We start from the raw sequence: 25897 nt of genomic DNA, 5'->3' as shown, positions 1-25897 counted from the left end.
TGAAAAACTTGTATATAAAATATCTTTTTGATTTGAACAATTTTCCGTTCAATTTTGAGCAGTTCAAATCCCTTAACAATAGCGTCTACGGGGAAACTGAAAGTCAATGTAGATTCCGTACTTGAAGGCGGATTTACTTCAAACAAATTTTGTTGGAAATAACTCTTGACGCGAAACTCCAAACTTCGGCTCCGAGAATTTAGGGGCACTGACTCCGACTTCTGTGCCCGATAATTAATCGGACTCCGACTCCCCGACTTCGACTCTGACTTCGTAGTTTTGGCAAAAATTTATACACGGAGGACAAATGGCTGACTCCGATTCTTCAATATTCGAATCCGAATCCTTTATCTCAAAATGAGATTGACTTCGACTCCGAAGCTATGGTTTTAACCGTGAAATAATTATTGTTGATTTGACTCGTTTTTATTTTTACGCTAAAGTTTCAATTTAGGTACTCAGTTTTTGGCGAATAAAGTCGAAGTTATTTATGTTTCTTCATAAAGATATGCGCAGACAATTTTTTTTTTTTTTTTTGACAAAGAAAATTATTTCTTTAAATTGACATTTTATTGTTTTTTTTTTGTTTTGTTTTGGTAAGTACATTAATTCATTAAAAAAAATGTTTTGGCAACAGGGGAAAGAGAAACGATTTTTTGTTTGATATGATGTATTTATTTTAATGGGTTTTTTAATTTAATTATTATTTTTTCGTTTTGAAAGCTGTTAAATATTTTTTTTAATGAAAAAAAGTGAATTAGCTGCTTTGTTTAAAAGTTGCTGCTATTTTATTTGTTCGTTTTTTTTTTATATGAGTGAGGAATATTTTATTCCTAGAAATCAGCTTAAAGTATTTTAAAAATATGTTTGAAAAAAATTTGCGATTTTGGCTATTTTTGAGAATATTGATCAGGTACTAGAAAGTAGTATGGGTATACGGGAAAGTAGGCTCGTCTTGTTCTGGGCAGAACTTCTTGTATAATATTGCAGTTTATTGATGTTTATAATGAGTACTTTCATGCATATAAATTATTGGATACAAAGTATTAAACTGCAAGTTACATTTCATAATCTATGCCTAACGATTTTTGAAATTTGTTTAAAGCGCATACAAATGTCTAGTTGCACCACTCATTTATTAATAATTTATTAATTATATTGCATAGATTTTATATATTTGTAAAATCATTGAACGTTGAACAAGTTGCGCTTTTTGTAGGCAGCTTTTATGCTATAAATTAAGATAATTATGATGCAAATAGTGTCTTTATTATTAACTAGAGATTATTAATATGTGCGAGAATAAAAGCCATAGTAATTCTGTAAGACGCTCGATGTTTTTAAGTTTATTTTATTTCTCTTTCCTTCCGATATGTGGCGCTGCATGTAAGTAGTCATAAAATAAGATGTAATTCAGTATACTATACGCCATGTTTAGCGTTGCAAAGTGTTATTTTTTCTCATGTTTTCGTATTCAGCACAACTCATCTGAAACAATCAAATATCTACTCATGACGTAGCACAATTTTTGCGATCACAGTGAATCTTGAACATATATTTGCCATGCCAAGTAAAATGCTGGAAAATCTAATTCTTCTACTGTTCATCACAACGTTAACAAAAGCTGGAGGTAAGTAATTCTTTTTCTATTTATTAAGATGAGTACATTAAATTTTCATTTTAAAATTCAAGAAACTATATTAATCATGTATTGTTAGTAAACTTTGATAATATTTGCGTTAATGTTTTTTTTTCTTCTCAAAACGCATCATGATTAGTTGATATTATTGTAAGCGCAGTATTAATTTTTCTCATTGAAAAATGCAGAATGAATGAAGTTTTTTGTGTTTTGTTGGAAAGCCTAGCACAAGTTTAATGGACTCCACAGTTAAATTGAATTGAAACCTGTAATCTCACAAACGAACTACTTAAATTGCAAATTGTAATCTTGAAAAATGCTTGTAACAACAAATGCATGATAATTGCCTTTTTATACAACTTGTTAATTGTGGATTTATCAAAGATGTATTTGAATATTTAATTTATGAAGCAATACGTTCTTTTCAATGTATGGAAATAATTTTGACGGTTATCTAAAGCAATTCTTATATTATAGAATCGCCTGCAGTAACACCTTTCATGTTTCCTCCTCTTAAAGAAGGAGAGAGAGCAAGTGCCATTTGCACCATAAAATCTGGTGACAGACCTTTGAAATTTCAGTGGAAGAAGGATGGCAGAGACATTGCTGAAATACCTAAAGTAGACATACAATCTGTAAAAGATGCATCTTCCATATTGACAATAGAGTCAGTATCTTCTAAGTTTTCTGGAAATTATACATGTACAATTTCTAACTCGTTTGGAAGTGATAGCTTCACGGCCTCATTGGTGGTCTCTGGTGAGTTGCTCGTTTTATTACACTAATTAAAATAATTATTGTGGTTCCCTTTATTTTGCAAAATATTATTTATTGTCGGATCTTTGTTAGTGCATTTTCATTTAAGAAATCAGAAATTGTTTTGAAGGTCTAACATATAAAATATTGGAGCACTTCTTAATGTCCGAATTTTGGTAATTTATTTAGATTTGGAAAAATATCTAAGATCATATAACTTGGTATATTCGTTCAATTAGAGTATTTGCTTACGATAGAAATTATTAGTTTTGAAAGGATGAAACTATCTGCTCTGGAAATTGAAAAATGATGCTAAGAAGAAAATTAATATTGCATATACACCCCGGGGGGATATTAGAAATTTATAATTATGCAAAATTACTCATAGAAAATTATTTCACCAGCAAATATTTCAGCTTTATGTTTGGTGTCAAGCCGAATATTACGATTCAAGAGTATTTTTAAAATATTATGCATTCACATGAATTAGATAGGTTAGACCGGGTGCACTTTTACGCATGGGGAACGTTTACGCAGTGCCGTTTTTTCAAAACGAATTATAACTTAAGAGCAGATTGATGCTACTCCCTAGTAAATATGCTCACAAGGTTTTGAGCATTAGTCGAGCTTCGGTCCAGCATGCAGAAAGAACAATCTGTTTTCTACCAAGTTGAGTAAATTTTGTGTTGAACGTTTTGAATCTTATTAAAAATAAATAAAACTAGGTTTGAAAAAGCAAATATATAAAAATTAGCAGAATTTTATTCGAGATTTGTATTTGTATGAACTGAAATGTGATTAAATTTTTTTTCACGTTAAAAATAAATCCAGACGGGGCAAGTTTACGTGTTGAACGTTGGAGCAACTTTACGATCGTCCTTACTGTGTCTTATTTTAACGTGCCCCTGACACTTTTTTCGCTCCAAACTGTCTCAAATAGTTTAAGTATTTTATTTTCAATTAAGTTACACATTCGTATCTTATAGCTTACAATCAAATATTTCTATCCTCAAGTCCCTTCAGCTTCAACTTTATATACAATATTCAGTCTGTAATAAACTTGCGTTATTTTTTTAAATTAGCGATGGTAAGCCATTATTTTTAAAACACTTACTGAATCACGTTAGGTGTCAAAATAAATATGCGTAAACGTGCCCCATGTCCGGAGCAGGTTTACGTGACCGACTTGCACTCAAAAATATTTTTTCAACGTTTAACAACACAAGCTGAGCAACAACTGAATATACAAATTTTCACTCCGTTAACTGCTTCATAAAACCGCAATGTCTAACATTTTCCTAGGTTAAAACATAAAAATTAGGAAATTCATTGAAAAAAATCCGCGCAAACGTGCCCCGATCTACCCTAACCTTATTTTTTTTTCAGTTTTTAATAGTAGCAGAAAAAAGAAATATGTGCTCTAAAAGCTTTTTAAAATTAAGTTTTATTTTGCTATAAACCTGAAACGCAAGCTGCATACACTTAAACTTATCTAATGTAATCATCTTAAAGTGCAATATAATCAATGATTTTTAAATGCGACAAATCGTTTTCCTACTAAAATAGTCTTTTGTACTCTGAAGCTCCACCGCAATGGGTGCAAGAACCATTTGATGCGTTTTCTAAAGAAGGCGAAAGTTTAAGAATCGACTGCAGAGCAACAGGGGTACCTCTACCTACAGTTACTTGGACAGCAGGTACGCACTAATTCTCATCTTCAACAAAAACTTAGTATTAAAATGTAGTTTTTGCGTAAAAGTGCATTGATATTTGGGTTGAAAGATAAAAGTTAAATAATGTTGATTTTTGAATGTTTTTTTTTTCTTGCGAAATAAGTTTTGATTTAAAACAGGTTTAATCTTCCTCCATCCAAACATACCAAACATCTTTAATACCCGAACGTATGTAGTTAGGAGCAAGATATTAAATCGGAATCTTTCGTTCTGTTTTGAAGAAAAACAAAAAGTGTGGAAAAAGCTAAAAATAGGAAGTTTATTAATGTGATCAATAAAAATGTCAGTAATTAGTTTTGTTTAATAATTCCAATTGGAAAAATTATTGCGTATTATAAGCATAGAAAAGATTTGCGTAGTTGAAAAGTAACATAACATAATATTATAATTAATTAACCCCGATTCAGGCCCTTATGTTAGAGAAATGTGGTCTTCTTTACACTGTAAAAACGATTCAGAAACGTTCCTGGAAAATAATAGGCAGCTGATGTGCCTAATTTCTGCCAGTAACATATCCCTCAGAAGCCAGGAACGTTTTCCGATAAAATTCAGTAACCTTCCTAAAAAAAATTCAGAAATCCTTCCATTTAAAGCCAGTCGTGTCTTCGGAACTTTAGAGTAATTAGCTTGGCACCTTCCTGATTAATCAAGACAGTTGCAAAAGCAGTACTGCAAAAATGGCCAAAGCTAAGCCAGAATTGCAAGTATTAAGCATCTTGCTTGATTGCAATTCCTGCAAAGCTACGTAGTCCATACTTATTTGCTCCCTTTGGGAGTTTAATCAGCATGGACGAGCTGTAATCAAACAGAAGCCGATACACCTTATAAATACTCTTAGTTAATCTTTAAACTGGAAGCTAAAAATATTTTACAACAGAGAGAAGTCTGCATTTGGAACACTTGTTGCAATTGAGGAAACTTTTTGACAATGATACTTGATATTTCCAGGAAGTGGATAAAAACCATTAAAATCCCGAAACGTTACACGGAAACACTCAGGAACGTTTCGGAATTTTTTTACAGTGTAATAGCTGTTCTATGCATTTTGCCATGTTCTGTCTTCTTTAAACGCAGGGTGTCATCAAACTTCTATCAATGTATAGGGTTTATATATTACAGGAATCCACGCTTGTCGGCTTATTGACAGCTCCATGTCTGCATGAAATACACCGCCAGCTCAATCAATTCCATCCGATGACTGCAATTTCGTGCTTATTAGCACTCATCAGCCAGGCATAAGAAAGTGACTGAGCTGGAGGTGGAAAACCTCTTAAGGAAGCCAAGAGTGCCAAACAAACTGGTAGCTAATGCAGAATTTGCACTGACCAGACGAGTGACCGAAGCAATGGTTCGGTTCAACTCGAAGATTGCAGGCTGGGCAGGTATATTCAGTAAGTTACCGCCCCATAGAAGTAGCCGAAATAGATGTATAGAAATAGTAGCAGTTCTGTAACAGAAGAGCCTGAATCGCGGTTTATTGATTAAACAGTACCGCTGTCGGGAAAGCCACTGACATTTAAAATTCTATATTAGCATACTTTTTAGAAAAAACCCTTACAATGTCTGAAATTGTTTGCATTTGTTCTGATGGATGCAATACAAACACTGGAAAATACAAGGGTGTAATTAGGAAACTGGAATTAAAATTTGGTAGATCTCAGCAGCGGGTCCTTTGCTAATTTACTTCAAATGATCTTCCATTGCGGCATTTGTGGAAAAGCTAGATGTACCTACTGGTGAACCAAAAGGATTTGCTGGCCCTGTTGGTCGAAGCCTAACAGCATGCCATGCTTTGAAATCCTTTCAGTTTGAGCCCACAGAGTTTCTCATTGCTCAGATCGATCGTGGCAATAAAAATGATTTGAGTAGTGACCAATGTATCTTTATGATATGTGCAAGGCAGTTTCGACTAGGAAAACGTCTTAAGAATTGTAAAACATAAGATTGTTAAGGAACGCAAACAGAATCTTAAAACTGTAAGTAGCTGCTACTGCTCCAACTTTAAAAGATCTCGCTACTTTCATTGTAAAAGTGTATACTCCTGGCTGGTTCAGAATTAAGTGCAATTCAAAAGTTACTAATGGAACTACAAAATTGTAGGAGACAATAGAGTTGCACCTAAAATTTTATGTAAAAAAATGGTTTCTTCTTGCTTACTTCTTCCAAATTTCAGATGAATCTCTCTTATTAAATGGGGTTCAAAAATCTGCCAGCATATAAGATTTATGAATTTGAAGACAGGGCTGCATCTGCATTTAAGAAGAAGTGTGCAAGAAAAAACAGTTCTTTTTATTTTACATTCTTTTCATAGCCAACACCTCAATAGAAAATAATCTACCAGTTTGTAAAAATGTTTTCATATCATCTTTGCATTAATAAAAGCTTTCTTTTAAAATTAAAGAACTATATTTCGTTTTCTAAGAAATATCTCTAGTTGCAAGAGAGATTTATTTGAAATAATGTTTTGCTAAATTTAAAAGAGGGAAAGATGATAAATGTCTGACTGTGAAATGATGGAAGAGATTGGTTTTTTAAATCATGGGTTAGAAAATCAGAGTTTGTAAAAAGGAAAATGGGATGTTTAGTTCTTGTAAAATTCACTCATAATAAACTGGTATTCTAAAACAGTAAGTAATTGGCAGTTGCAGCTGCGAATTAATTTTTAAGCACTTTTTTTACAGATCTCCTACGTAATATAATTGAATTTTAGTAAAATACATCTATCTGAACTTCAACGGTAATTTGGAATTTTATGACTCGCAACTGAAGTGCAATTCATTCCTTTTTATATAGGTGACAAAACAGAGTCCTTCACTTCGACAGAGCAATCCTCAACTATTCGTGTGTCACCTTCAGGAACGCTAATTATTGATAAAATTGAAGCTGCAATGAAGGGATCTTATACCTGCACAGCCGATAATGCCTTTGGTAAACCTATAAAGAAAACAATTTTCATTTCGGTTAACGGTGAGATATAGCCTAATTAGGTGTTTAGTTTTTTAAATTATAGATATGAAAATTTGTGCTTTGCAAAGTCATGTCTCTGAAACTACTGCAGAATGTAATAAATTTATTCAACATAAAACGTTATATAATATTGTCGAATTTACTGTCGTATAACCACGGGGCCTTACTTTTTCTTAAGTCGTTTGTGATTGTTCCAATATATTTTACTACGTAAAAATTCAGGACAAAGTGTTTTTTGACTATATTCTGTAATTATAAAATTCAGTCTTATCTATTTTAAAGACGTATTATACTTACATGAGCATTATGTGTTCAGTTTCGTATTCATTCATGTTAACATTTTGTAGAAAATGTAACTAAACATAAAGTATATAAACATATATACTTTATATATAGCGAGTAATTTATTTATTGATCCTTACGTTCTTTGATGGTATTTTCTCAGAACGTGTTAATAATAAAAACAGTCAGTGGACCTTTTTTTTAAAAATAAATTTCTGAAAACTGTCATTGTTTGTCGAATACAGAAGAATGAAAGAAATGAAGTACGCCATTGCCGCTATAACATATATTCACTTATCATCACAACATGTTTCAAGTTTTTAACAACGAATGCAAACTATGATTTAAAAATAGAGTTTTTAAACTGGAGGATTTTCTTATTATGATATTTCATCAACGATTTATTACGTGTTGAAAAGTATGTACATATAAAATAAAATTTTCTCTGTTTTGTAAAACGTAAAATTTAGAAAAATTGCAAACATTGGTAATAAATTTGTTTATTTTTGGTACTACATCTCACGCAAAAGTTAATAAGGCAAGACAGATGAATCACATTCAAAAAAAAACTTAGCAGCCATGATAATAAATATATACTTTATGTCTTTATGTAAGATATTGCTGAAAACGTTTTGAATCGAGCACTTACTTAGGCTTATATGCATTTATTTGGTTGAACATTTTCTGATTGCGAGCAAATAATAGCCTCGTGTTTCTGCACATTTATTTCCGTAAATTCGTGTTGCTCTGTTTTTTTTTTGCTGATAATGTACATTCTAAGTAACTTTTGTGAGTAACCGAAAAAAGAGAAAATAAAAAACAACTCTATTTTTCTTTCTCATAAAAGTAGTTAAAATGGAAGAAATATTCGTTTAGTCGAACATAAGGCATTTATAAGAAAATGAAAAATAATATTGTGAGCACGATTTAAACAATTTGAAAGGGGAAAAAAGACAAATATTTTCGTACAATGTGATAAATTCAAAAATACATATAAAAACAAAAATATTTTACCTGTAGGAAACAATACTGATTGAGAATGCATATTGTTTAGAAGATTTTTTCTTTGATTTTGTTATTGCTGTTGAAATATTAACTACTAACAAAAATTATGAATTATATGTTGTAACTTTTGTTTTTCTTCTTTACCGATATGTGGCGCTGCGAGTACAGATAATAGAATCACATCACCCAAAGCCACGTCTGACGCCATGTTACTAACTAATGAACGACATATAAAATTAGCTATTCACTTTTTCAAGTGTTTATATGTGATGTAAAAGCTATGCAACGCACAATTTCCACACAATAAAAAGGTATACTATGTACAATGTTGGTGCCGCCTGGATAAAAGGACTATGACTCGTTTACTGCAAACAATACATTTTTTGATCTGCTGTCTTCTCTCCATTGCTAATGCAGGAGGTAAGTACTTTTATAGAAACATTTTAATTATTTCTATAGACATCTCGAATGTTCAGCATGTTTCTTGATAACGTAATAATTAACCAATATTTTTATTTTAGAGAATTTATTAATGCTCGCACGGCACGCGCAGCATAGCAAATGTACAGATTAGTTTCTTTTAAACTGTCATATACTATATTTAACTCCATTCATATTAAAAATATTGATTGTTGCTGTAAACCATTCAAGGTTTTTAATAATTATGTAATTTCAGGATAACAGAAAAAAAGTGCCCGAATATTTTAATGTTAAAAATTTCTTAAAATGTAAAATATAATCACAATTGCAACATTTAATTCCGTTTTCGAATTTATTCTTATGTATAAGTTTAAATTAAAAACTCTTAAGAAAAGTATCACTCAAATATTTAGTGAAATTATTTTTTAAAAATGCCAGAAGAATGAGGAATTGCTTAACTACAATATTTAGTGACTTAAGTACTTTACTTTATGAAATCCAATCAGTTTATTTTTTATTGAAAGTTCCAAAGCTGGATTATCAAAGCAAAAATTGTCATTAAAAATACACGCACATATGAAAAAATGTATGGAGATGAAATCAAATTTAATAGTCCCAAAAAATGAAAGAAATTTGTACAGTGCACTGACTCTTACATAGATGAACTTGACAAAAGGGTTCATTTAAGGATGTTCGTAAAACACTATGCTTTGAGAAAAAAAAATAGAAAAAAATTATTCAGCTAAACACTTAATATCAACTGCGTATAAATGAATGGATATGAACAAGAGTAATGTATTTTCTTCGATACCTCTTCATCAATTCAAAATTAGCTTTTAAAAATTGCTTATAATCATTAAAATCACTTGAAAGTTTCTCCCAATACTTGTTATGCGTATTGAAGTCTGTATCAATTGATGCATACTTTTTGCACATAACTCACAGAAAACATTACTGTGCTTAAAATTTTTTGAATAATTAAAGTGCTTAGTATGTTCTTCTACCGGGTTTGAATTTGTCAATAAAACGTTTTGAAATGGAATCCAAAAAAAAAAAAAAAGGAAGCGGAAGTTGTCATGTTAATATTTATACCTTTATGCTTTTTTCATTAACAAAGGTGTTCTTTATATAATCTTAGGTTAGCTTAAAGTGATAACCAAGGTAGCAAATGAAAGTTTTTGAAACAAAACTTGAATATTATGAAAAAAAAAATGTTTAAAAACCATGATAACGACTGGTTGCTATTACGTCTTAGTCAAAAATGTTTACCAAATTACTTACAAAACACTTATTACAAAATTTTGGTAAAGCAAATTTTCCGTTAAATGTTATTTTAATTTACAATCTTGCGAAAAGTAAAAACAAAAGTGTAATTATCATTATTCATCACTCTTATCTGTATCTTCATTAGCTTAATCTTACTTAGATTCCGGTTTCAATCAATCCAAAGAAGACGGTATTTTTTAAATAAAAGAACTTTTCAAACATTTTAATATAATTTTATCTATTGATTACTTCAGATTTCAGTGACATAAATGTTATTTTTTAGATTCTCCTGCTGTTGCACCATTCATTTTCCCTCCAGCGTTAAAAGAAGGTGACAGAGCGAGTGTCACATGCACAATCACATCAGGTGACAGACCGCTCCAATTTCAGTGGAAAAAAGATGGACAAGATATTTCAAGTTTTAAGAACATCAAAACGCAATCGATAACAGATACTTCCATACTGATCATAGAATCAGTTACAGCAAAAAGTTCCGGGAACTACTCTTGCATTATTTCTAATTCTCATGGAAGCGATACGTTTACTGCGGTATTGACTGTTACAGGTAAGTGAAATAGAAAATACAATGAAACGCAATTTTATGTGATGTACATACAGATCTATTTTTATATGTTTCTTAATATTGAACATTTTTTTTTTAAATTGAAAAACGGTGAATATATATATTAAGACACAAAACCTATTCAGTGTTCTAATAAAATGAACTAAACAAAGGAAATACCTTCGTAATAAATGCATAGAATTAATACAATTTTTTGAGGTCTACTTGTGGCATCACAAATATGAACTTGGTTCACGGGACTTACTAAATATATTTAAAAGGAAATCACTCTTCACGGACAAATATTGTGACGGGAATAACTCTAGCAAACAATTATTACTACCTAATTTATTTATTTTCTTTAAATTAATAAGTGTTAGAAAAATGAAATTAATATTTCGTATGGTCTTATTTTGTATAAATAGTAATAAAGCACTTTTCAACTGATTAGCTTGTGAAAAATATACTCTTCCAATACGCTTAACTATCCAAGATCTTCCTTTAAATAGACGTTTTTCATCTTCCATCAAATTGTTTATTTACGTACTGCTTAAATGAAACAAAAGTTTCCAAATTGCTCTCAGAATCATCCACGGCTTTTCCCGTAGTAGAAAATTAAAAGGTCATTTCGTTCGCCTGTATATTGACAAATAATGGATGATGAATTTCTCGCCAATTGGCTATGTTCATTTGCTTGCCCATGTTACGGTTACACGTTATAATTCCGTAATTTACTACTCCACGTTATGATAATTTGCTGTGTAAAATGTTCTTAAAATTGGAATAGGAAAAAAACAAAATCGAATTTTCGAAAAATCGCTTCACCCCTGCTACAAACTAATTTTGTGCCAAACTTCATGAAAATCGGCAGAACGGTCTAGGCACTATGCGCGTCACAGACATCCAGACAAACAGACAGAGATCCAGACAGACTTCCAGCTTAATTATTAGTAAATATTATTCTGTAGATTGTGAAATTGCAACCATAAGTATGTTAAAATACTTTAAATTTAAATTAAGCATATTAATAATTTTTTGCTCTTTTAAAGCAAATACAAATGTGACAGATTTCAGTAAGGTTGATGTTTTTATGTTCTTAAGAATTTTTTTTTTTTTTTTTTTTCAAACAGTCGTTTTTAAAAGTTTTGATAAATTAAAGCTATTTTTTTTCAGCTCCTCCGGAGTGGATTAAGGAACCAGAAGATAAGTTTACTCAAGAGGGAGATAGCTTAACTATTGAATGTGAGGCTTCTGGTGTCCCAAAACCAAATGTAAAGTGGACATCAGGTATTTTTCACTTCAGTATTAACCTTCGCATAAGCATATAAACTAAGATCAAAAATATATATGTCTGCTAAAAACTAAAACAAAAAATGACTTCAAACCATATCTAAATAAAAAAAAAAATATCAAGCTGCTCTACGTAGAACAGGAAATATCGCCAAGAAGTTTTGACAAAATTTATCCTTTAAGGAACATCTATTCTATCTTAAAACATAATGTTTGAAGTTTGCGTACAATGATGGTCAAAGCTTAATCCTACGCTGTATTGCATGTAATAGCATCAATGTAATGCATGCAAATAATATTCAACCATAGAAAAAATTGTGGAACCCAATAGATGTATTTAAGTCTATATTTGTAATTGATTCGTTGTTACAAGTGACTCCATCTAAGGTTTTAAAGCCGGATTTAAAAATCATCTTTGAAAATAGTGTTGATGTTGTTATACGAATAAATAAATTATTTTTAGCTCGATTTATAGCATAACTTTTATTTCCTTCAGTGTATTTGAAAATTTTTCTTTCATTTAATTGGAATGTTTTAGAATAGTTAATATTTTTTTTTTTTTTTTGATAAAAGGGTTATTTGAAAGAAGACAGCAATATATGTCTAAGTGAAATGGTAGAAGCTGAAGTAGAAGTTGCGTGTAATTCGATAAATATAGTTAAAGATTCGTTATAAAGAAAATACATATACATCGTTTCTAAGTTCTTAAAGATTCTACAAGAGTGTTTTTACATAAATCGAAATAACTGAAAACCTTTAAGACATCCTCCAAAGCTCACTAGACGATTAACAGATACAACTTTTAACTCGATGGATATACTATTCTTAAAATTAAATGAAATATAATCATATAGGCTTTGTGCTACAAAATGAATAAAGTGAAAAACCGACGTAAATAACGCAAACATTTTGAAGAAAATACAGCATATAGCTATTTCAAGGCTACAATGGAGCCTCTTCATCAGTGGAAAAAGCTCACCAACGCAACTGAAAGTCACGAGAGAACTCGTGACTTTCTCTCAGTTCTCTCGTGACTTTCGAATGCGTTGATGAGCTTTTTGCACTGATGAAGAGGCTCCATTGTAGCCTTGAAATAGCTATATGCTGTATTTTCTTCAAAATTTGTGCTTTATTTGCGCTGGTTTTTCACTTTATTAATATTCTTAAAATTGCTAAATAGTCATTGGACAGAATATGGGACGCTTACATGCGGAAATATAAAACGCGTTTTACGTGACTTGACATTGGTCTGAAAGGTCCTTGTGTGTCACTAACTTAATAGAGTATTGTAACCGATTTAAAATTTATTCGACTTAAAATAAAGGTTTGTGAATAAAAAAAAATTTGAAAAAAAAAAAAAAATAGAACCGACTTCAAAATTGCTCTAAAAAGTGAAAAATAATTTTATTCTTTAAACACCATCGATAATGCTTTTAAACATAATTTTTGAAGTTGGCGCAAAAACAAAACGTAAAATCCAGTGTAACCATGCTTCGTTCATATTTTTTTTTCAGAAAAGCATCCAAAGTTACGAACGAAACATTTACGTATATCGCCATTCAAATATGCTGTCATCAATGCATAATGTATGTGATAGCGAAGAAACTGGTCCTGGTTAAATTTATAGTTGTATTTGAGTTATGGCTGTGAATGATTTTATCTATCGTTTTTGCGCCAACTTCAAAAATTATGTTTAAAAGCATTATCGATGGTGTTTAAAGAATAAAATTATTTTTCACTTTTTAGAGCAATTTTGAAGTCGGTTCTATTTTTTTTTCAAAATTTTTTTATTTCATTCTTTTTAGTGTAAATGTAGGTATTTCAGAAATAATAAGAAGTTACCATCACGAAACTTCACATTTTTTTCTTAAAAATGCTCCATACTAAAAAAAAAAAAAAACTATTGACACGCGTTAAACTTTAAGCGATTGGCACTAAAAACTTATCTTTGTTCCTCTCTGGAAATCATGCGTAGTAAATTTAATTATAACCATTTAAGTATTACGTTTTTCCTAACTAATTTACATTCCACAGAATCTAAGTTGCTCATGATGCAATCCTGTATTTTCTTACTTAGCCTCGATCATCTGTTATCGGCATAGATGATAACGATAAAAATAATACTACAGAGTAGTTGAGTCAAACCTAATGGTAGCATTGTGAAGGCTAAGCAGATCCTAATCACTGCATCACCTCGCTTCCAGGTTAGGTTTACCCCTACTATGGAGCAATAGCACTGAAGAAAGGAAGATTTTGATATTTCACATAGGGTTACTATAAATCAGCAGGGTTAATAAAATAAAATTATTTACACCAAAAATAAGACGACAGCGCCAGATTCCCCATTATCGAAATATCCCTTAAAGAAATTTGATGTTTGCTTCAGAGAAGCCTTCATTCAAAATTATCATTACAATTACTATTACTGTTATAGGGCACCAAAGTTTTATAACAATGAGTTTCCTATTGTCGTGTAGATGAAGATAGCGAAGACAATGTGAAAGCCAAATGAAGCGAATACTCGTTAGTCTCAACTCGAGATCTTTATTCAGAACGACGAATGAACGTTACATATCCTTATATACAACTTGAGAAAGTGCTGGAACTTTCCAGACTTGGAAAGATACAGAAATTAATAGAACATTCGAGAAAATACGGAAAACAGTAGAAACGAAATTTTAGTGAATTTCACTTTGTCCTAGTCGGGATTTGAACCCGGGTCGCTCGTGTGGGAGGCGAGAATTCTACCATTGAGTCACCGTTATCCACGGATGAGAAGTGCGAACTTCGCTACAAAATCATTTAATAGGGAAATTGCATAAAATTTACTGTTTTTTGCTCATAACTTTTTTTCTAAAGAACAAATATTTTCAAACAAAGTAATAGGACCTAAGTTGAGTCATCTTCTATCCATTAAAAAAAGAATCATCAAAATCGGTTCACTAGGTGAGACGCTATGAGTGGACAAACAAAAAAAAACATACATACGGTATGAATTGATAACCGCCTCCTTTTTGAAGTCGGTTAAAAAGTAATTTAAATGCACAATTCGCTTTCAGAACGATAGTGATCGCAATTACAAAACTATCTTTCTGTCCCTATCTTCTATGAAACTTGAAGTTGTAAATTTAGCTTTTCCTAGAGATGAAAACAGTCCGAAAAAACCGGAAAATTACCGAAAAAACGAAAAAAAAAACGTTGTTTTTCGAAGGAGTTAATTTTCACTTTGGAAAAATTGAAAAAAAAAAAAAATTTTTTTTTTCAACTTTTCAGGATTTTAATTGAAATTTCCAGCCAAAAGTGACTATAAATTTCTCATACTTAAATTCTGATGCAATCCCCCCCCCCTGTTTTATGTTAAAATACTGTCTAACCTTAATGCAAGTTTTTGTATGATAATATAAATTGCATATAGATCAAAAAACGTTTAATAATACTTTTTGAAAAAAAGCTTAAACCAATAACCTTAGTAAAAAATTTCTTTTCCTTCTTCATTAAACAAACAAGCATAACTTTAACCACAAAACTGTTTCTGCTGACTTTGCGAATCAAATATACAGGGTGCGGCAAAAAAAAAAAAAAAAAAAAAAAAAACGGGCAAGCAATTTTCCATGAAACTTCATTAAAAATAAATAAATTAACAAAGCACAAAAAATAATAACATGAGTAGACCTTTAGCAATCAATAAATGTAATTGGCTTCAAACTAGCAGCCTTTTGCAGTAATACAGAGATGTAACTGCTTATTGAAATTTTCATTCAAGGGCCACAAGTCCTTTAATCAATCCTATTCCCTATAATGCAATTGGTTTAGAGAGTTCAAACTTACGTGTACCTTAGGGTAGACATTTGACTCCTAAATAGCCCATATAGTGTAATAAATGGGATTGATGTCTAGCGAGTAAAGCATCCACTCAAAAGATGATATCACATTGAACAATGCCTCTTGCATCACTTTTGTCTTTTTGGCCACATGAATAGTGGAGTTTAAGGAAAATGTCAAGTCTACATTGCTAAAGTGCTCTTAGGCTCACAGAAGTACAATAATTTCTAAAATGTCCTTCTGGTTCACTTTTTGATTCATTTTACGGCCCTCATCCACAAAAAACTAGATATTCTTTTTTGCTTGTGCTGATTTCGTCACAGTCCAAGCCTAACTTCGGATTTTGGCGATATTTAACATTTTCTAAGGTGCTTGGAGTGTCAACAGATCCTATTGTTCTGGAGGATATAAGCTGGTTCAATGGTAAATCAGTGAAAGGTACAGTTAGCTCTCTGTTTAACGACTTTTTGTATTTAACGACGACTTTTCATTGTTTCACATGGTTCACTGTAGTGTTAAAAGCATTCTATTTAAGGACGTTTTCTACTTAAGGAAACGTCCGACGATTTTTTGTGGCCCCTTGAAAGTCGTTAAACAGAGATCCAACTGTATATCTTCCAGCGTGGACTTGCGGTCCGTCTCAAACGTTTCTGGCATCTATGGAGCCATACGAATGCCTGAACTTCTTTGGAACACGTAAAACTTTTCTGTTTGAGCTGTTTTTTCCGTTAGTCGCACTTATCTAGGCTTGCCAGTTGTCGCGGTTTTCAACCAAAATCCGAGCGTTCCGGCCGGTTTACTTTATGTCCCGGACAAAGATAAATTTGATTAGATGACCAAAAAAAGTCTAAAAATAATTAACTCTTAAAGATAATTTTGGAAAATTATTTTTTCATTTGAAACATAGTCTTGTTAATATTTATTATATTAATTTAACATCTATGTTTAAATTTATCTGCTTGGGTCATTTATGTTACCCCTGGTTTAGGCTCATAATTAGTCATTATTCATAGCATTAAGAATGAACTACCTTCTAAAACACGCTAAAAACCAAAAACCAGCCAAGGGTGTGTTCCCTTCAAGTGTATTTGAGATCAGAATTTCGAAAAAAATTTGTTCTAGAAACACATTCTAAAACTGAAAAACTGTTTGAAAAAAATAAATAAATAAATAAAAAAAATTCAAAATGTTTCTTTTCAATTTTGTTTGCATATTGCAAAAAGGTTTTACGAGGAGGGGAGGGAGGGGTTGAGTTCTTCGTAGTTTCGGAAAATGTCACTGTCTTCAGAAAATTTTACTTTGAGTCTACTATCTCCCCCTGGTTCCCTTTTGAATACTCACGACGAGTTGGGGGGGGACCGGTGTCCCGGTTGAACATTTCAGAAATCTGACGAGCCTACACTTATCGGTCACAAATTCCCATCTTACGAATGAATGATCTCGTGGAAACTCAAGAATGTTCATTGTTCGTTTTTGTCAACTTTCCGGGCATCGACTATCATTTCCAAGCTACTTGAAACGGCAACTGTTTTAAATACTGTTTGCCGAGGCATAACAAGCAAACGAACTGTCGTTCTACTTGGTTAAACAACTTAAAATAGCAGGTATTTTGCTTAAAATTTTAAGAAAACCGAAAAATGATGCATAAACTAGGAAATATACTTTAAACTATTTTCTAATAAAGTGAGAAACAAAAATTAGGCACTCATTGAAATGAAATTTTCTTCCATTCGATGATACAATTTTTCTCCGATATTTTTTTTTTCTTTTTTCTTTTCTTTTTTTTTTTCTTTGCCGCATTTCGTATACTGCCGTTCTAAACATAAAAGTGGAATTTGCAGTTGGGCTCTAGCTGAGATATTATGTTTTAAAGTTTGGTTCTTCCATATATTTGATTCAGATGTCTTTTTTTTTCTTTTTTTCTAAAGAATTTTTCAAAAAAAAGTTCTTGATTAAGTGACCCTAAAACATTTTATTTATTAAGTAAAATACGAAACAGGGAACAACTTGGTTCTAATAACTCAGTTTTGTTCAAAAGTGCTGGTATGACTACTTTTACTACTGTGCTTAGCACGGCCGTATGAATAAACTGAAACTCCGGTTAAAGTTTCGGTTAAGAAAAACCAATTTAGTTTTGCATTTGGACAAAACTAAACTCAAAGCTATTGAGTTTTGATTTGGAAAAAATCAAAACTCAATAGCTTTCATTTTCAGACATTAACATTGTATTATCTTTCTTTCAAAACAAAAAAAAAATCATGTTTGAAAGTCGAAAATTCCAATTAATATTTCAAGTTTCAAAGGCAATCTAAAATATAAAATGAAATTGTTATAATTTGACACACATTATCCAATATTATTTGTTGAATGGCGACTTGACTTATATCTGGTGTTTGACCATGAAAGCTCTCAGTTATAAAACAAAAAGTTTTTTTTTTTCGAATAGATCCTTCCCTTATGTGTATTTATCTCAAACAGAAAAAGAGGATGTGTGGATAGCATATTTTCTTTTAATGCTTAACCCTTTATATGTTCCGAGGAACACAGAGCTGTTAAGAAACCGTAATTTTATACATAAAAAAATCAAAATTTCCATTTTTTTCCAATTTTTCCCGAAAAAAACCGGTAAAAAACTGTTTTTTTTCCACCACTTCAACTTTTCCGGAAATTTTACATCTCTAGGTATTCCTAAACGTAGTTATAGAAGAAGTATACGGTATTGTCAGAAAAAAATTACAATTTATTAGAGATCTGAATAAATTATTTGTCTAGGGGAAGACCGCTTATATTGGACCACTGCTTAAATTAGATCGGGGGCTTTAACTCTATGCTACACTTTACCGGTGGAAATACTAAGATTTTAATATTTAATGGGGATTACAGCAATGTATTTACATATACGACTGGGAAACTAGTTGACAAGGTATAAATAAAAGTAAAAAATGACGAGTTTTCCTTTATTGGACCGAAAACATTTTCCTATATCTTACTGGTGGTCCAATTTAGGAATTAAACAAGCGATTAGTGTACCTTAATAACGTAGTTAGGATTATTTTGAGCATATTTTAACACTAGTTCAGGAAATTCATTTTGACTTTTTACTTTTTTCAAGCACACTTTCTAGAAACTGCCACCAATAAGACGAGGTGTTTATCCAATAAGATTCAATTTCAGTTTTGTTAAATATAGAATTTCAATTTTACTGAAATATGTGCTTGTTCACGTTACTTGTTGACTGATTATTTTATTAATTACTAGGACCAGTAGTTCAGTTTAAGAACATGAAATTCAAACAAATTTTAATTTTTTTTTGTAGAAGATAATTTAATGGTGACAATTAAATGCGCATTTAGGATAACTTAAAACATAAATTGAGGTTTATTAAATCTTTCACATTGGTTTTCATTGAGTAAGTTGTTTAGAAGCTTCAACCTCATTTAATAGATTTTTTTTCTTCTTTCTTTTTTAGCCAGAGGCTTCATCTTCAAATTTGTTAGACAAACAAAAATCAAATGGGCTAAATTAAGTTTATAACATAGCATTAATGTATATTTATAATTGATATACCACTTCCCTTATTTATCGCTTCTTAATATGGATAAGATGTCTTTTTTTTTGTTTTTTGTTTTGTTTTGCTGCGCAATGTTCATCATTACGTCACATTATTAAATTGGTCAATAATGCCAAATCACTTTTGTGATAACTTTTAATTTTAGTAAAATTAATGCTTAAAACGGATATTATTGTTTTTTTTTTTTTTTTGAAGCATAACCTGTTTCTTCTTAACGCAGATTGAAAATGTAACCTGTATTGATGCTATTTTTGGAGAAGAAATTGTACCGTAGACTATTGTAAACAATACTTTTTCTTAATATGGACGATTTCTTTTTAAGAAAGTTGTACTTACATTTGGACCATAAAAAAATAATATCTTTCCCATACACTACTGCTTTAACTCAAAATATAGAAATTTTAAAAACACTTGAGACAAAGGTCGTCTGCGATAAAATACGACTATATTTAATTATGATTTTCTGCACTGTAGATGAAACATTAAGCTGCAAAAGTTAGATCTAAAACTTTGATAATGGCATTAAGTTAAAAAAAAAAATATTTTATAAAATTCATCATTAAATAAGAAACATTTAAAAAATAGTTTACGTAGTTTTTCTAAACCTTACAACTTTTTTAAAGACTAAAAATGTCAAATCAAGTTGTTGAACAACATATTGCGATGTTGTTAGCACAAGCAAGAAAAAAAAAAAGCTCGCTTAATGCTGTAAAATTGGCTTTTCCTTCACTTGCATACTGAAGCAGTAAAGCATTCTTTCCGTTTCAGTGTTGGATTTTATTCTAAAATTGATTTCCCTTTAACTCTAATGTTTTAAAAACAACCATTATCCTTATAGAAATCCCATTGTTAGGCTGGAATGATGAAAAATGTCCTTTATAACTTCCTGCATCTGTATTTTCTTTTAAGATAATCCAATTATTGACTCAAAAACGGGTCGTTCAATGTCAAACCAACAAGGCAAGACACAACCTGACCATCTCAGATTCTCATGTAACTTTCAGAAATATTAATTTTGACATCTTAAATTCATATATTTCGAGTTTTTTTAAGTCTATCATTGTGTCTGAAACCTTTGAGGATGAAGTTTCGTCACATTTCGATCTTCATAGCTTGAGTTACGATGTGATTTGTGTTGAAAACGTGTTTGATCTTATTTTTAGAACGCGTATCTAATAGAATAATACTAAAATTTGTAAACTGAGAAAATTGTTTTTATAGTATTATAAACAATATTTAATGGGGATATCAGCATTGTGTTTACATGCACGACTGGGAAACTAGTTGACAAGGCATAAATAAAAGTATAAAAAATGACGTGTTTTCCTTTATTGGACCGGAAACATTTTCTTATCTGTTACGGTCTTACTTATCTTACCGGTGGTCCAATTTAAGAATGCGTAATTAAGCAAACCTTTTTACTTATCACGTTATAAAACAAGTGATTAGTGTGATGAATGTTGATGACAGTTAGAAAAACGTGTTGCTTATTCACACATTTTATATTCCTAAAACTTTCAATTCCTTTTTAAGATTAAGGCATTTGTTTTTCTTAATACAGGTGCAGACTCAGCGTATCAAATTTCAACTGATCAGATTTCTACGATGAGAGTAACACAGACGGGATCACTCATCATTGGAAAAGTGGATTCCTCCATGAAAGGATCCTATACCTGTGAAGCAGAAAACGGATTTGGTAAATCTCTTAGAAAAACTATTTCAATTTCCGTCCGAGGTAAGTAAACATAAATTAGGGGTGCAAGAAAGTGATAAATAACTGAGCAAGCATCATGTCTAGCGAATTCCTTAAAACTGAAACAGTTGATTCTGACAAGAAAACGTGTTAGTTTGAATTTCAGTCACCGTAATTGAACAATGTGGAATGTTTTATCGATTTGTTAAAAGTTTAAAAACATGTTATGAAGTGGGGTAGAAAGTCCTTGTGTTCATAGAAAACAGGTAAAATATGGTACCTCTAAAGAAATTTATCTAAAACAACTCACATTTAAAATACATACATAAATAAAAATAACCATGATTCTTTTCGAAAATATTCATCTACGTTGCAACTGAGAGTTCATAATTTGTTACTCGCCCCGAGCTTGATTGCCATCATTTTCATGACTGCACGAGCAGGACTGACCAATTTGCATTTCTTACGTTCTTTTTTAATGTTGTCTATTTCTTTCTCTCCCCCTCAAACCCTTCCCTTCACCGGTTAAGCCAAAAATGGCAGGTACGATGGTATCATTGGTTAAAATAAAAAATACCAAAAAATAAAATAAATAAAATAAAAAGGTACCTTTATTAGGAATTAATTCTACCGAGTCTTATGAGATATAAAATACCTGAGCTAAGAAAGTTTTGAGTACATTTAAGCTAAAAATGTACGTGTATTAGTAATTAAACACGAAATGCATTTCAAAGAGTCTGTTTTGAAACTGATTTAATACTGTTTCAACGTGTTTAATATTGCAGTGTTTTGTTCCATTAAAATAGTGAGACGAAGTTGAGCATGGATGATAAAAGTACAAATTTTCCTACACATGCTTTACTTTTTTATGAATGGAAAAATATTTTCTTATATTATTATAACTGAGTACACAAAGTTTGTCGAACCAATATGTATGCACTCAAAGAAAAATAATATGCTATTTTTGCTTTCAACTTCGTACACAAATAGTGATTTATAGCTCGTCTACTTTGCTTGTTGTTTATGTTTATTTCTCTGAGAAATAGACAGAAATGATTTTTTTTATTTTTTTTTCCAGTTTCATAGTGTAATTTGAAATTGATTTGAACACACATCCATTTGATCTGGAATAATGAATCAGAAATAATCAACGCTGTAATCTCTTCTGACATTTGTTCCGATATTTCCATCCAGCACAATGTTAAACATGTCCTGGTTTCTTTTCTTAGGTTTATTTACTTCCTGAATGTAAATGAACCGTACATCTTAAATACATCTTTTGCCAAAACGTTTGTTAGTCTGCCCAATAAATGAACCCTTAAGTAGAATTTCATTTTCAGAAATTCATGATATCGCAAAAACTGTCGAATGTCAACTCTATAATTATTTGCCTTTTTTAAACATACATTAGTGATGGCATAAATATAAAAATTTTTTAACGAAAACTTAAGAGAGAAAAAGAGAAACTTTACTACTTTTCTCTTACTTCAAAAGACATACGTAGATGTACGTGCGGTTCTCTCAAATTCATCAGTCGATTGTGATAAATGAATTTTATCCGAAAAACAAGATATAATTACAAACACATATAATTACAATTCTTACGAATGGTTGACACTTTAAGAATGGTATTTAAATGTAATATTTTTCACAATGTACTACTAACATAACTATAGGGACAATATTATATATCTGTTTATGACTAGTGACAGATAAATGTACGTCTGGTTTACCCATTTTTTTAAGACTTTTCTTACGAAATGCATTAGATTGATCGCTCATTTTTTCTGAAGTTGACGCATCTATGCATGTTACTTATACTTGTGAAGGTGACAATGACTTTGGTAAGCCGTTGGAAAGTTTATACTGATCTTTGAAGCAAAATAATTAAATTCCTGTTAAACAAGCAATATGTTAAAAAAAAAAAAAAACGTTGAATATTTCAATGCACATCGGAACTTTTCACGTTTTCAACTTCTTTTGTCAGTTTTACTTAATAACGTAATAAAACTTTTCTACCGAAGATCGACTTTGTCTCAATATTAGTATTTTCACTAGCATTTATTGAAATATATTCTAATGAAGTTTCTTACGCGGACAAAAAAATGTAAATGTGACTTTGTTAACTATTCCCTTTCGACACATTACCTTATTTTTAGAGTTAGCACTTTTATCTTTTTGCGTTTCAGCAGTACTAGAAACCAAAACAAATCGTCAGTTTATGATTGGTTTGTTTTTATTATAACATTATAAAGCGTATGACTACGTTTACAGCTTTTTTTTTTTCTCATAGCTGATATTGGGCATCTTTTTTAATCAACATGCTTTATAATATTTCTGCGCTGCCTTAATATAAGATTTTAATAGTTTTTAATATTAATCAGCTATTATTAAACTATTTTTGCAGATTTTAATAGAATCTAGTACTCATTTTTAACCTTACTTTTTATTAACGTATATAGTATTGATGTTTCTTACTTTTTACTTAGGTCTTGAAAAATATCGCGTATCGAAAAGTTTCGTGTTATGTTGCAAACATAATTTGCGAAAACAAAAAGGAACAAATTTTTAAAACATGGTATAATGTCTCTTTATTTATTTCAAACTACATATAAATATATTTATATATTCATATAACTGAGCTTTTATGTACTGGCGTTATTGATAGGCAAGCTTTATGTCACTAAAACCAATTTAGTGTGTTAGTGTTGTACTATTTTCTGCAATATAATAAGAATGTTAACAGAGAAAAGATTGTTATTTCGTTTCTATTTCATCTTCTAAGACATTTGATTTTTAGCGCCTTTCGGATAAAAAAATTCTTTCAGTTGTTCGGTATGTTTCACTAAAGTTTATTTCTCTTTTCTTCCGATATGTGGCGCTGCGTGTATGTGCTCATAAAATGAGATATAATTCCGCATACGATGCGCCATGTTTAGTTTGTGAATATCATTTTTTCTCATGTTTCTGCAGTCAGTATAATGTATTTGAACTAACTGAACTTTCACTCATATCGTATTATAATTTTTGAAACAGCGATGATTCTTGAATATATATTTATCATACAAAGTAAAATACTGGACAATATTATCCTACTCTTGTTCATTACAACGCTAACAAGTGCTAGAGGTAAGTTACTCCTTGATTGTTTACTTTGATCAGTATATTACATGTTTAATTTCGAAAAAAAATATTTTGACTAACATTTATTGCTCAGAATATTGCCTTTAAAAAAGTATTGCCGATAACTGCAACTTCTGTTTCGTTACCTACTTTATTATAGACGTTTTGTTATTTTCTTCCTTCTTATTAAAACGTTTTTGAAAGTTGATTGTGATAAGTGTTAAGATCTTCCACAAATTGCAGACCTTTAATGCATGTAATTGTCGAATTATGTAACTTGTAACATTTTGGAAAAATCCTTAAATGATAATTGCTTGACAAAACCAAATTCTTTTTAATTCATTTTTATTGTGAATTTTGCAAAGAGATACTTGACTGTGTAATTCTTGAAACAATGCGTCCTTTTACATGTTCAGAAATAATTATTAGAGTTAGCTAATGCACTGAATATTTTACAGAATCGCCTGCAGTAACACCCTTCATATTTCCTCCCCTTAAAGAAGGCGAGAGAGCAAGTGCTACTTGCACCATAAAATCTGGGGACAGACCTTTGCAATTTCAGTGGAAGAAGGACGGTAGAGATATTTCTGAAATATCTAAAGTAGAAATTCAAACTGTAAAAGATGCCTCTTCTATACTGACAATAGAGTCTGTATCTTCCAAGTTTTCTGGAAATTATACGTGTATTATTTCCAATTCGTATGGGAGTGATAGTTTTACGGCAGCATTAATTGTCTCTGGTGAGTTCTTTGTTTTATATATATGAATTATTAAAATATTTATTATACTTCTCATAATTTTCAAAGAAATATTTATCTTCAACATAGTTTTTTTTATCAGTTTGTTTAATTTTATAACAGTACCTTTTCGGTAAATATTTCTAAATATTTTTTCATGCCTAACATAATTGCCACTAGGATAAGATCATAAAATAGTTTAGTGTCCGGATTATAATTATTTATTTATATTTTAAAAAGTATGTAAGATCATATGTTGTTTTATATTAATTCACACAAGTAGATTTCTCACAATAGAAGTTATGAAACATGTTCGGCATACGTTATCTGCATATGAAACTTTAAAAATATTGCTAATAACAAAAAAATGTTGCATATATACTGCATACTTATATATTGCAAATGCAAAAGGAAAATACCACACAAATGTCAACTGTTTCAACTATATGTTATGCATCAGGCTTAAATGTACGAATTAAAGTTTTTTTTATATTTTACCATAAGACTTATATGCGCTCGATAAGCTAGATAACCTATGTAATTTTTAACCATGATTACTATAATTTTTAACATTCAGAACATATTTATAACATTAAAAAAATGAAAGCAAGAAAAAAAAGCAAATTTTTGATTTTAAAAATCAGGATTTTTTTGCTATAAATCTGAAACACAATATTTGTTTTCGAAACACAGCACTTCTTGTCCTCCTAACCGGAAAAAAAGTCACTGATTTTCGACATTGTTTTTTAATATTGTACCGTACATTAATTCAATGTGTTGTGGGTATCAAAAGTATTATTTTGAACTTTGCAGCTCCACCGGAGTGGGTTCAAGAACCATTTGATGCGTTCTCTAAAGAAGGCGAAAGTTTAAGAATAGACTGTAGAGCAACAGGGGTACCTACACCTTCAGTTACTTGGACAGCAAGCAAGTATTAGTTCTGATATTTATTTAAAAATCAGCATTAAAATGTAGTTTTTGCATAAAAATAACTTAATTTTTTTGTTTAAACGATGTGAGAGCTACATCTT

At 30.7% G+C, this 25897-nt stretch overlaps 1 protein-coding gene across 1 annotated transcript; it reads left to right on the top strand.

Annotated features, from left to right (window-relative positions):
- Positions 1–1563: 1563 nt before the first annotated feature.
- Positions 1564–25804, top strand: LOC129234369 (cell adhesion molecule Dscam2-like). Its single transcript, XM_054868363.1, has 9 exons — positions 1564–1630; positions 2117–2398; positions 3979–4092; positions 6922–7056; positions 10352–10633; positions 11804–11917; positions 20875–21048; positions 24588–24869; positions 25680–25804. Exons 1-9 carry the CDS (start codon positions 1564–1566, stop codon positions 25802–25804), a joined length of 1575 nt encoding a protein of 524 aa, XP_054724338.1.
- Positions 25805–25897: the final 93 nt, after the last annotated feature.

Source organism: Uloborus diversus, chromosome 1, assembly GCF_026930045.1.
Source record: "Uloborus diversus isolate 005 chromosome 1, Udiv.v.3.1, whole genome shotgun sequence".
NCBI lineage: Eukaryota > Metazoa > Arthropoda > Arachnida > Araneae > Uloboridae > Uloborus > Uloborus diversus.
The sequence above is the reverse complement of the archived record's forward strand: the minus strand, read 5'-3'. Positions and strand labels throughout refer to the sequence as shown.

What these genes read in the sequence shown, in the direction of transcription:
- LOC129234369 (XM_054868363.1), top strand. Translation starts at nt 1,564, where the DNA reads ATGCCAAGTAAAATGCTGGAAAATCTAATTCTTCTACTGTTCATCACA. An exon ending in GGCCTCATTGGTGGTCTCTG is followed by an intron (nt 2,399 to 3,978) that starts GTGAGTTGCTCG and finishes TGTACTCTGAAG; the next exon opens with CTCCACCGCAATGGGTGCAA. An exon ending in TGCGGTATTGACTGTTACAG is followed by an intron (nt 10,634 to 11,803) that starts GTAAGTGAAATA and finishes ATTTTTTTTCAG; the next exon opens with CTCCTCCGGAGTGGATTAAG.